The sequence below is a fragment of the Macaca mulatta genome, chromosome 10, assembly GCF_049350105.2.
Source record: "Macaca mulatta isolate MMU2019108-1 chromosome 10, T2T-MMU8v2.0, whole genome shotgun sequence".
Lineage (NCBI taxonomy): Eukaryota > Metazoa > Chordata > Mammalia > Primates > Cercopithecidae > Macaca > Macaca mulatta.
In genome coordinates, this window is record NC_133415.1 from 4,568,821 (window position 1) to 4,582,419 (window position 13,599).

Genomic DNA, 13,599 nt, shown 5'->3' on the forward strand with positions numbered 1-13,599 from the left:
TGTAAACAGCCTCCTTCTGTGACTTGCCTTTTCACCCTATTAATGACGTCTTTGATGAAGAGAAGTTCCTAACTTTAACATAGCCCAGTTTATGAATCGTTTATGACTGGTCCTTTCCCTTTAAAATCATGACCATATTCCCACTGTCATGAAGTCCTGTTCTACAACAGGAATCAGCAAACTAAGGCCCATCACCTATTTGTGTAAATAAAATTTTGCTGGACAGGGCACAGCCCATCTGTGTATGTGCTGTGTGTGGCTGCTTTTGCCCTATCGCAGCAGAGTGGAGTGGCTACAAGAGACCACACGGTCCACAGGCTCAAATATTTACTCTCTAGGCCTTTACAGAAAACATTTGCCCACCCTGTTGTAAAACATCCATCTGGAAGGCGACACTGGCTTCCATCATACGCATTTCTATGTCACCTTTCCCCAATTTGTGAGTATTTTGATTATTTCTAATTGTCCAGTATTCTAAAACATACATAAGCTAACAATGTCAATTACTTCCTGAAGTAAACTTCCTACAGTGAACTTTTAGCTCAAAGGAATACCGGACACCTTCAAGGTTCATAATGCGTGACTTCCAAGTAGCCCTGGCAGAAAGGGCAGTGGGTCACAACCCAACAGCCTGGTTACACGCGTGTCAAACGCATCCCCAACCCAATGGGAGGAGGTGCCTGAGGGGAGAACACTCTCTCCAGAAAACAATCGCTCGGTGAATTACGGTATTCTGGAGAGAGGCAAAGAACAGTCTAGCTGCCAAGATGCACTCCAGAGGGAGACACTCAGAGTCCTCGTGATGGAGCAAAGGTGTGGCCATTATTCCCACCTGGCCTCTATTTTCCCATAAAATGAGGCAACAGTAGTATTCCAAAGAGAGTATTGCTTCACATGATTCTAACACTGACTGGCCAGGCATGGTGGCTCACGCCTGTAATTCCAGCACTGTGGGAGGCCACGGAGGGCTGATCATGAGGTCAGGAGATCGAAACCATCCTGGCTAACACGGTGAAACCCCATCTCTAATAAAAATACAAAAAATTAGCCGGGCATGGTGGCGGGCGCTTGTAGTCCCAGCTACTCGGGAGGCTGAGGCAGGAGAATCGCGTAAACCTGGGAGGCGGAGCGTGCAGTGAGCCGAGATCGCGCCACTGCACCCCAGCCTGGGTGACAGAGCGAGACTCCGCCTCAAAAACAAAAACAAAAACAAAAACATTCTAACAATGACAAAAGGAATAACCAGCCCCGAGTATGCATGGAAGTGCCGGGCATGGTTCTGCAGTGCCTTCCGGGTGGTTAACGACCCACCCACCTGAGCACCTCCAGAATCAGGCCTCTTTCACTGGGATGTGCTGGCGGATTGCCAGACGCAGAGCTCCTTCTGTTGGGTATCCAGCCCTGCCCCCAGTGATGGGAAGGCATAAAATTACAAGGCCGGGGTGATGGCCAGACTTGAGTGAAACCAGCTTCTACTTCAAGTTAAAGTCAGCTTCACAGATAACCCTCTCAGAGTCACGGGCTTCATCCAGACCCGTCTTCACCTCATTGTTATTTCAAGCCTGTCTGTCTCTTGGCAATAACAATTACAGAAGATTACTTCTTTTTCTTTGTCCCAAAATTGCCATACCCATAGGTGAACTAAGGAAGGGCTGGGTCCTCACCAGGCTTCGTGCTTCACACAGTGCTGCTTTAATCCCACTAATCACAGAAGGCTATTACTGTCCCTATCTGCAGACGAGGAGACGGGCTCAGGAAATGTGGTTAACATGCCCAGAGTCACACGGACACAAAGGCAAACTGAAGCCAAGCCCCAGCTCCTGACCTGAGGTCCCACACTGCTCAGGAGAGCCATGTGATCTCAAGTCTCCAAAGACCTGGGGACAAATCCGCAGGCTGAGAGCCACCCACAGATACACACACAACAACATTCATTCACCCAGCCCCAGCCACTCTCCCACCCGCTGTTCAGCCCTGGATACAGAGATGCTGAAGACTAGCCAGGCTCATGGGGGACTGTCCATCAGTGGGTGGACACAGACCCCACGGTCCTTTCTCTGCACTCTGGCCACAGAGACCCTGTGAAAATCCCATCATTTTAACACCACCACCCCGAAAAACTTCCAATTGCTTCTAATCGTGCTCAGCATAAAAGCCCAAGCCCTGCCTAGGCTGACGGTTCCTGCGGGCCTGGCCCTTCCTGCTTCTCTGACCAAGAGGCCGACACTCATCACTCACCGTGGCCCCTCCCGCTTTTACTATGCTGCTTAAATATTCCTTAAATGCCACACCTCTCCTGCCTCAGTGCCTCTCTCTGAACGTACCGTTCCTCTGCCGGGACCAATTTCATCCAGAACAGGGTCAGTGAACTGACCACCAGCCAATCCTGCCCACCGACTTTTGTAAATAAAGTGTTATGGGAACACAGCTGTGTGACTTCCTTTATATGGATTCCCTGTGGCTGCTCTGGGCCACGGTGGCAGAGCTGAGCTGCAACAGACCACAGGGGTCACCGAGCCCAGGCTGTTGACTGGCTGCCCTTTCGAGGACAGCCACTGTCCGCTGCTCTCCGTCTGTGCAGGGACGGAGCCGCCTTTCCACAAGAGCGCCCCCTCTCGGTCTCCACCTCCCTGGCTGCGGGAGGAGCCCATGGTACTGCTTCCTGTTACCTACTGTTCTCCCTCCTCATCACCTGTGTCTGGTGGGCACTACTCCCCGATGGGAAACACAGTAAGGGAACAGGTAAGCCCTCTCCAAAGCATGAACCAGATAGGAATGCACCCCCACGCGCCTGCACAGCTGCCTCCCAAGCTCCTCAAAGTCAGCTCCTCAGTGGCCCACCCTGACCGCTACCCACCTACTTCAACAGCCCCTTCCCCTCCTCGGCCCTCACCATCCCACCAAGCTGATCCCAGGCCTTTCCCCACAGCACTCCTCACCTTCCACAGCACATCAAATCTACTTCTCAGTGTAATGTTTGTCTTCTCCCACCAAAATGTGAGGTCCACAAGGGCGGAATGTTTGTCCGAGGGCTTGGAACGCTGTTTGCCCCAGAAGGGACCCTCAGTCTTTCCTCGCTGAGTGCACAAGTGATCACGACGTGCAGCGATTCTGTCAGACCCAAAGGGGGCCACGTCCCTGACACTCGGGGAGAAAGACGCGTGTGCTCACTTGGGACAAGTAAGAACGAGCACATGCTTCTGGGTTTGGTTTTGATAGTAGAGAAGACAGAGGTGGGGAGAGACAGAGCATGGAGGACACAGGGAAATGTGTGCCGGTTGGCCCGGGGCAAGGTCGGAAACAGCCTGGCCAATGAAGCCGCGTGCAGCAGCCAGGAGAGAAGGCCTGCGTGCCAGGAAGGGGCCCGGCCTTCAACACAGGGCAGGGTGGGCCACCAGGGGTGGTCAGCGAGGCCGTGGTGTAGGCAGCCTGACATCATCTGCATTCAGTGGCCACAAAAAGCGCTCTCAGAAATACTTCCCACAAAGAGGGCTCTCAGAAATACTTCCCACTCCCCAAATTTTAAACTTAACTTGAAACACAAATTCTAAAAGGCAAGTACGTCATGATCGGAACACAGGCAATAAAAACCCTACGTGAGCTCCTGACACTCCTATCCCTACAGGAAAACACACATATGCAAGTTGAGGCCTTTCAATAATTAAGCAAGACTAGAAATTATGCAAATGAAATACATTCAAGTATGCAATGAATTTTAAATGACAGAACTACAGAAAACTTAATTGCTGTATTAGCATGCTATACAAACACTAATCATAAATGTAAAACAATGCAAGCACATACTTATATCTAAATTGTCCCGGTGACACCAAAATCAAATTGTTCCCTCCCACTGTGTTCATATGCAAACCTACCTCAACATACTGCAGAGAGAAAAGATAATACTGGAGCTTCACTCATCATTTTTAACCATTAGACTCACTAATGCAAATGTTCAATGTTTAATTAGTTTTTGTGTCATGTTTCTGAAATACTTATTTTAAAAAAGCCAGAAATGTGATTCTCGGTAGCAGTAATTTTTAAAAGTTACTACCCTGCTTGCATAAAATGTAAACATTAAGTAGTATTACCTGTGGCTGAACGGTATGTTCTAGACTAGATGTTAGTTTTTTACAAAAGACAAGTCATGTTTCTCATCGTTCTTCATTGAAGTGGCACTGCCCACTCATCAATTAAAAATAAGGCTACTAGAATCATGTTAATTACAAATCATAAACACAATGAAAAAGAGTCATTAGTGTGCCAGACCCTGAAATAGGTTCCCATTCAAGCACAGTTTTGGTTATCTGCCTTTTTAAGCTGGACAAATGATAAATTTTCAATTCTGGGTGTAACTGTTAACCTCTGGATCCTGGATGGACTCTCGGACTGGGATAAACCCCTCCCATCTTACCCTACTCACCCGAGCCCTCCCAGACGACATGCTCATGGCTCTCAGCGAGTCTCACTCAGCCTTTCTCCTCCCACGCGGGCCTCCAACGCCCCAGGCGGGCCCTCCTGCCCAGATTCCTCAGCCCAGGTGTGTGCTGCCTGCAGTGGCAGGCATAGCGCATGACTTTCAATGACCTGCTTCCCAGGTGGCTCATGTATGCCCCACCCTGTCCCACTGGAGCCTGAGTGTCCTAGAGCAGCCGTCTCCAACCCTGGGCACCCGTGAGAACCCCCAAGAACCCAGGTAACAGGATTTCCTGAGCTCCCCAGGTGATACTAACATGTGACCAGAATGGAAACCCACAGGTGAAGAGGGCAGGCCTGAACCTCCTGCACCCTCGCCTCCCATCCCCCGCCTAGCCGCAGGGTGGCACTCTGTGGACTGCGTGGTTCGCAGCATGCCGGAGTCAGTCAACACCCTGGCGCCTGAGTCCACCCTAGAGATTCAATTTGCTTCATGGGCCTGGACACAAGGATCGGGAAAAGCTCCCAGGAGAGTTGAACGGGAAGCCAGGGTTAAACCCTGGGATTCAGGGAATGATACAGAGGCATCCTTGATTGGGGAGACCCCTTCCCTGCTGAGTTCCCAGTCCCCACCATTGTCCCAGATGTTCTTGTAACCCCAGCACCTGCAGAGGGCCTGGTTGAGGGCAGATGTGTGAGCAACATGTGCTGACTCGGGGATGGGTGACTGGCATTATGCACTGTGCTCCCCAAATCTCTACTCTTACAGAAGGCCCAGAGCCATGGTGCAGCATGACAGCCTGGAGAGCTGGATGGCATCAGTGCTCACCAACAAGCTGGATGGCATCAGTGCTCACCAACACAGGGCACGGACCGTGGCAAATGCACAGCGAGCACTTGTTTCCGGAAAAAGAACCAACGCTTGCTCCCTACTCTAGTTGCAAGAGCCCTCTTACCCCACCCCTGTAGCCTTTGGCCCCTCAACTCCCTTCCCTGTCGCTTCCCAGTTCTTGCTGTCCCAGCTCTAGCCCCCTCCCAAGAGCCTGCCAGGAACAGCCTCCCCTTACAACCAGCAATGCTCCTCCAAGCCAGACACTGGGCAAGAACAGCCTGGTCCCGGAGTTGCCTGCCTACACGCCTGTCCAAAAGAACCTCTGAATGCATGGTCTGATGCAGGGCAAGCGCTCAGCCAGAGACAGACACAGGGCAGCAGTGCACTGGGAGCATGGGAATAAGATCCTGAGAGAACGGGCTCTGTCTCCATGTGGCCTAGGTCTCTTGGGGCTGGAGAGGGTAAGAGAAAAAGACAGACCATCTACCGTCTGTTCTGCAGGTCCCAGGGGGACAACTTGGTCTTCTTCCCTGCCTGCTATTTCCCAGCACCCGACACAGTGCCTAAAACACAAAGTGCTCAATAAATGATAATGGATGAATGAATGGATGAATGCAATGGATGAATGGAATGGATGAATAGGATGGATGAATAGAATGGATGAATGAATGAACCAACCAATGGCTCTTTCAAGGCTTTTCTCTTCCAGAAACACAGGCTCACTACTCCCCACTTAAATCCTTCAGGATAAAACCCAAGCAATGGGGCGATAGGCAGGGCAGTAGGGCGCCTGTCACCTGGCCTCCTCTTGGGCCCCTCTACCCCAGCCTATGTTCCTGCTTGTCCCACCCCGACTGTGTGCCCCAACTCTTATGGCCTCCCCACTTCCCACTAGCAGAGAGAACACTAACATCCCTTTTGAGATGTCACATAAGATGCCACCTTCCCCAAGAAGACTTACCTGGCATCCTCATGAACCCTTCTTAGCACCCTGCACTTGCAAGGACAAGCTTTGCTCCCTGACCTAACATTCATTTTCTACTCATCTGTCAATCCAAGCCCAGAGAGGGCCAAGAACGACCATGTTCACCCCTGTGCCTTGTGACTGCAAGTCTCCACACCCTCCCCTCCTTCCCCACCTGCCATGGCCTGGCAGATCCCAGGTGTGAAGTCCCCTCCTAGCAGAAGCTGACCCTCAGCACTAAACTGCCCCCATGCTGTGGTACTCCTCCACCCCCTGGTTCATACTTGTGTCCTGTCCAACCTACAGTATGTAGTCCCGGCCTCCACCACCACCGTCCCACCACAAGTCTGCAGCACCCGACCTCCTCCTAATGGCAGGCTAGTGTCTAATTCATCTCCATCTCCCAAGCAAAGGACCCTGCAAGGAACGCTGGTTAAAGGACTGCATGTGTCTTTCCTTTCATATGACAAAGCCCTGAGAATGCTCAGGCTTTCTCTTATGAAAGGAAAATACTTGGGCCCCCATGGCATCACTAAAAAACTCAAGCTGGCAACCGCTCAGGGCAAACCTGCCTCCCATTCTATTCAAAGTCACTCCTCTGTTCACTGAGACAGACGCACATCTGACTGGCTTCCTTTCGAAAGGTTCATCAGAAACTCAAAAGAGCCGGCCGGGCGCGGTGGCTCAAGCCTGTAATCCCAGCACTTTGGGAGGCCGAGACGGGCGGATCACGAGGTCAGGAGATCAAGACCATCCTGGCTAACACGGTGAAATCCCGTCTCTACTAAAAAATACAAAAAACTAGCCGGGCGAGGGGGCGGCGCCTGTAGTCCCAGCTACTCGGGAGGCTGAGGCAGGAGAATGGCGTGAACCCGGGAGGCGGAGCTTGCAGTGAGCCGAGATCCCGCCACTGCACTCCAGCCTGGGCGACAGAGCGAGACTCCGTCTCACAAAAAAAAAAAAAAAAAAAAAAAAAAAAGAAACTCAAAAGAATGTAAGCATTCGTGGATCACCTATCTGTGACCTGGAAGCTCCCTGGCCACTTTTTACATGTTTTGATCAATGTCTCATGTCTCCCTAAGTGTATAAAACCAAGCTGTGCCCTGACCACCTTGGGCATGTGTTGCCAGGACCTCCTGAGGCTGTGTCACCAGTGCGCCCTCAACCTTGGCAAGACAAACTTTCTAAATCAACTGAGACCGTCTCAGATTTCCTGGGTTCACACTCTCGCTTGCCTCGCCAGGATTCCTGGCTCAGACTCCGCCTACACCCACCTGCCCTCCTGTCCACAACCAGCAAAGTGGGGCTGTCTGTCACCTCCCTCTCTGCTCCTCTGTCCCCTGAAACCAGAGTGTCCATTTCCACGTCAGCCCCTATGCTACACACATTAGGGAAGTGGAACCATAACCCGCGGAGGCTGAGAACTAGAAGAGAAAGAACAGTACAAAATAACTCACGTGAGACTTTCCACCTAGACACGGCACATCCTTAACAAACAGAAAACTGCAGTTCGGTATTTTCATCAAAACTTCCTACAAACTAACCTGAGAAGTTTGCAACCTATCTGAGGGGACATTTAGAAAACTGGATATAAACTGGAAAACTAGGTTAAAATATAAAAGCACAAAACCAAAACGTAAGCAATCGCAGCAAGTCTAATTTTAATTGCAAGGAATATTTAATCAATAAATATTCACTGTTCAGAGCCGCATCTGCATTTAGGATTACGAGGTACTAAGTTGCAAATTTATTAAGACTCATTAGCCAGGAAGAGTCTTTTAAATACTAAAAGTCAGACCCAATTTAGAGTAAACACTTAGAGCACACTATTGACTTAGCTCCAAAAATAATGAAAAAGGAAAAGAGAAGAAAACTGTCTATAACCAGTTCTGAAATGGTCGGCAGGGCCAAACTCACTTGCAATGGTAAGCCCGAGCTAAGAGTACGAGGGCGTGCTGATGGTCACCACCGCCTACCCCAACCTTTCCCAAAGCGCTCCAGACAGGCAGCTCAGCGCTAGAGCTGAGGCAGCCGGAACGCCACACTCCACCCAAGAAACACAAACCGCTTCTCTCATCCACTTTTTTCTTTTCCTAACAACACTACTAATACTTACAAAAAAAAAAAAAAAAACTTGGTCAAACACATGTCCTTGTTTTCAGCATATCTCAAACAAACTGAAAACATATTTCCCTGTTGCAACTCCTCAGAGTTGAAATAAGCATCTATGCTGAAACCTTTCTATATCACAGGCTGGAACATACAAAGATTTTCTAATAATAAAATCCGAGGAAAAAATACCGTTGTCGTAATTATGATCTATCCTTGTTTTCTGCCAGTCCTGTCAAACCAAGCTTAAAATTAAGCAAAGAATGGAAAATGTCAGTTTAGCCATAGCAAAGGCCTTTATCACTGCAACCCAAAGCCAGGGCAAACCCGTGGGCAGTGGCTGTCAGGCCCTACTCAGGCCAGACGCCCGCAGTCCCTGTGCACAGGAAGGAGGCGCTGATGGGCGGGGCGGTGGGACTTACTGAGAGGAGCTTCCACGTCATTGGACGCACTGGCTTAGGGATTCCGGACCAGCTCAACTTCCGTAATTCCTCTGTTGACGAAAAAAGAGACAAAGAGAAATAAGATTTACAAAAGGGTAGCAAACCCCCCCAGTGCTTTAACACATTCCACCTGTTTTATTAGGAGGCAATGAGCCCCATCAACAAATTAAACTAAATGATCAACATTTCAGATACCGACTGATTTCACTATCTCAGAGAAGGTAAGTGACCATTCCACTCAAACCAAGCTCCAGGTTACCTGTTTACAACAGAATCCGAGTACATGTCTGCAAAAGGCATCCCCAGTGTCCCTGCAGCTACCATGGGACAGGTGAGGCCCCATGACCCCTTCCCTCCTTCAACCAGGGAAGTCCAGAGAACACCAGCCTCCTTCACTCCCACCTCCTCCTCTCTCTCTGCCTCCCACCTCCTTCTCTCTCTCTGCCTCCCACCTCCTTCTCTCTCTCTCTCCCTCCCACCTCCTTCTCTCTCTCCCTTCCACCTCCTTCTCTCTCTCTCCCTCCCACCTCCTTCTCTCTCTCTCTCCCTCCCACCTCCTTCTCTCTCTCTCCCTCCCACCTCCTCTCTCTCTCTCTCCCTCCCACCTCCTTCTCTCTCTCTCTCCCTCCCACCTCCTTCTCTCTCTCTCTCCCTCCCACCTCCTTCTCTCTCTCTCTCCCTCCCACCTCCTCTCTCTCTCTCCCTCCCACCTCCTTCTCTCTCTCCCTCCCACCTCCTCTCTCTCTCTCCCTCCCACCTCCTTCTCTCTCTCTCCCTCCCACCTCCTTCTCTCTCTCCCTCCCACCTCCTTCTCTCTCTCCCTCCCACCTCCCTCTCTCTCCTGAAGGCTTTTACCCCAACCTGATCATGTTAATTGGTTTTCCTTTCTTTCATCCATCTCACTTTCCATTTACTATTTAAGCATACCTATATGATATGGTTTTTTCTCACTACTGGTTTTGAAAGAAATCGTTTCATGGAGATAAGTTTGTCTTTATACACCATTAATTAAGGAAGTGGCCATATTCTACACAGACAAAGTCTTCAAGGTAGTCTAACACAAGTCAATGAGGCTTTACAAATACCTACAAGTAGAAAAAATCACGAGATGGGAGGGGCTGGCCAGAGGCAGAGGGGTCCTGGAGCAAGGTCCAGCACCTCCAAGGGCAGGGAAGGACAAGCATCGAGGCAGAGGGGTAAGGATGTGGGCCCCGCATTCCATCGACCTTCTGCGTCTCCTTGAGTGTCTCATTCCCATGCCCTGAAGGGCGGGAGAATCTATTTCAATGTCTAGGTATAGCAACACTTGCCCAATCCCACGGAAACTCAAGTAATTATTTCTTTCCTTTAAGTTAGGAATCTACCATTAGGTTCTTCTCCTAACAGCTTGGAGCTAATGATTAATAACAGGAATAAAAGAAATGATTAAAGAGAAGACTTTGCTAATGTAATCAACAAAATACAAAGTCCTGACATCTAATCTTTTTCCAATTACTAAAGTCTAAGTAAAATAAGTACAGAATAATTGGGCGACAGTCGCAGCAATAACTTGCATTTTACAGCAATCTCAGAAAATATCAAATCTTCCCCAGTACCCTAAGGATATTATGAAAAGCAGGAACCTCGTATCTGAACACCAATAATGTAATGTTTACCAACCATGTTCCCAGTGCCTCTCCCTCAGCATAACTCTGGTTTTCTGATTATGGTTTATGAGGAAAAGCTGAGAGGAAACTTATTTGTTAACGTTCTCTGAACCTCTCTCCTCACTGGAAGAAATTCACAAAAATTCAAAAATCCTGAATCTACATAATGAGACAAGGCTCTAACTCTGCTCAAGCTTTGGTGTTAAAAGAGAGCTTTCATACGTCTTACCTCATTTGATCCTCAAAACAAGCTTGTGTTACTTAGGGCTGTGATCGCTATTGTATATGAAAGAAATAGTCTCAGAGAGGTTAAGTGACTTGACCAAGGTCACACAGGAGCTAAGCAACCTTCAATACCAGGGTCTTTCCACTACGTCCCTTCCATTCTTAGAAAGACTTTTGTAGCACAGACAAATCTCACTTCCGAATACAGACAAAAAGATCCAAAGTAAAACCTTAGGAGATCAAAGCACGGCAGCAGGATAGTCAAAGAATAATACACGTAAAGAATGAAGGAGGGACGGTTCAACGTCGGGAAATCTTGTAGCTTTACCGACGTGCTGAATGGGGTTGACAGGGAAGCCACAAGACCATCCTCAGAGGTGTTTGGTGCATCTTTCTAGCAGAATCCCAGCTTTGCGAAGTATTCACACCTCCCTGCAGCAGCCCTGTGGGTGGGGACTCAGCCCAGAGGCAGCTGAACCCACAGGTGGGCCTGGCTGGAGCCCTGCAGAGCTAGGCCACACCTCACCAATGGCTGAGTCAGCAATGGGCCTAGGCCCCTACTTAAGCCACTGAGCACAGACAGCTGAGGGCTTCTGAGAACACTCCGCCGGGTTCTTGGGAAGTTCCTGGAGGCAACCCACTCCTCTTCCTCTGAAAGCTACCAGCGTCAGATGTGGGGGTCGGAACTGCTGCAACCATCCGCACCCAACCAGCCTGAGGAATGACGCCAACAGAGAGAGAGGCAGAACCGAGAGAATGGCAGGAAACAGAGCTCTGAGATAAGCAAGATGGCCAAATACAGGAACATTCAAAAATCCATAGCCCTTCTCTGCCAGCAAAAAGAAAATAACATGGCATAAACTTAACAAGAACTGTACAAGACCTCATGAAGAAAACTACAAGTCTTCACTTGAACACTTACATAAATAGGAGGAAACACCAAGCTCACTGACACCAGCCTCTGCCTCTGGGCCAGGGGGAGGAGGGGAATTACAAATGTGAGCAACACCAAACACAGTCCCCGTGCCTACACAGACCCCTGTGCTGGACAGCCTGCCTGGGCTTAAGAGTCCCCTGGGCTTCCAGATCCGCCCTGTGCTTAAGAGAGCGCACCTGTGCTTACAGAGCTTAACTATGCCTAGAGAGTTCACCTGTGCTTACAGAGTTCGCCTCCCATTCCAAGGAAGAGCAAAGTAAACTTACAGCTACCCTGAGTGCTCAGATGAAGAGGCAAAGGGTGCCCTGAAACCGTAAATGGGGAATTGTACCTTGTTAGGAAGGTCAGGGAGGTTTCCTTGAGGAAATGACAATGGGGATAAGATCTAAGAATGAGGGGAAATGAACTGAGTGAAGAGTGAGGCCAGCAGGGGAGTAGTCAAAGCCCAGGGAACAGCTAATGCAAAGCCTGGATTATCCTGGAGAAGAGACTGGGGGGCCAAGAGTGGTCATAAGGAGACCACTCAATGGACTACTTCACAAGCCCAGTGTAGGGGTGATGATGGCAGTGAAAGTAAAGCAATGACCAAGGAGATATTTGGGAGCTGAAAGCAAGAAGACTCAAACAACAGACTAAATAGAATACATGGATCTAAGACTCAAAATTATAATGCTGTCAGGTGTCACTTTAGAAATCGTCAAGTTCAATGCAAACCCAATCAAAATTCCAATGGGATATACTTATGTGTTCTGAAACTTGGTATGTTGACCCTAAGTTCACCTGGAACTTGATTGGCATAAGAAGAGCCAATAAAATTCCCAAAAGGAATAATGTGAAGAAACTCACATTAACTGATAAGAAAAACATATAATGAAGCTACAGGAATTAAGACAATAGGGTTGAAAAAGACATACTAAGACAAAGAAATCAAGAACACAGAATGAATGGTTCAAAATCAAGCTTATGTATTTATGAGCACTTAGTTATGATAAAAATAGCATTTCGGCTGGGCGCGGTGGCTCAAGCCTGTAACCCCAGCACTTCGGGAGGCTGAAACGGGCGGATCACCAGGTCAGGAGATGGAGACCATCCTGGCTAACCCGGTGAAACCCCATCTCTACTAAAAAACACAAAAAACTAGCCGGGCGAGGTGGCGGGCGCCTGTAGTCCCAGCTACTCGGGAGGCTGAGGCAGGAGAATGGCGTAAACCCGGGAGGCGGAGCTTGCAGTGAGCCAAGATCGCGCCACTGCACTCCAGCCTGGGAGACAGAGCGAGACTCCGTCACAAAAAAAAAAAAAAAAAAAAAAAATAGCATTTCAAATCAGGGGGCAGTCAACCAACGATGGTCATACAATATGGTATCTGGAAATTCGACCATGTATCTTACCATACACAATTCCAGATGCTTACAGATCTAAACAGGTGGGCGGATGAGTGTGTGTCAGTGTGTCAAGGAAAGAGTGAAAACACTAGGAAAAACTATCCTGGTGGGGGAAGGGACTTCCTAAGCAAGACATAAATCTCAGAAAGTATAAATAAAAGTATTAACAAATTAACTATATAAAAGATTGGAAATGACTGTATAGTGAAGGACTTTTGATATGCAACCAACAAATAACAGACTGAAAAATACATGCAACATATATAAAAAGGTTAGCATCACTAATATACAAAGAGCACACAGTAAAGTAGGACAATGAACAGCCCACGAAAACTGGAAAATACACAGAAGAGGAAATGCAAATGGCTAGTAAACATATTGTGTAAAAGACATATGACCTCAGGCTGGGCACAGCAGCTCACGTCTGCAATCCCAGCACTTTCGGAGGCTGAGGCGGGCGGATCACTTGAGCCCGGGAGTTTGAGACCAGCCTGGGTAACATGGCAAAACCCAGTCTCTACAAAAAGAAAAAAAAAATTAGCCAGGCATGATGGTGTGCACATCTAGTCCCACCTACTCAGGAGGCTGAGGTGGGAGAATCAGTGGAGCCCGGGAGATTGGGGCTATAGTGAGCCATGATCACTG

At 48.9% G+C, this 13,599-nt stretch overlaps 1 protein-coding gene across 4 annotated transcripts in view; it reads right to left on the bottom strand.

The window, feature by feature from the left end:
- The window catches only part of TBC1D22A (TBC1 domain family member 22A), a 416,627-nt gene that overhangs the window by 284,362 nt on the left and 118,666 nt on the right, over positions 1 to 13,599 (bottom strand). For all 4 annotated transcript variants that reach the window (XM_028827584.2, XM_015150588.3, XM_077949319.1 and 1 more), the window contains one exon: positions 8,744 to 8,814. In XM_028827584.2, coding sequence (XP_028683417.1) covers positions 8,744 to 8,814 — 71 coding nt within the window. The remainder of the gene's footprint in view (positions 1 to 8,743; positions 8,815 to 13,599) is intronic.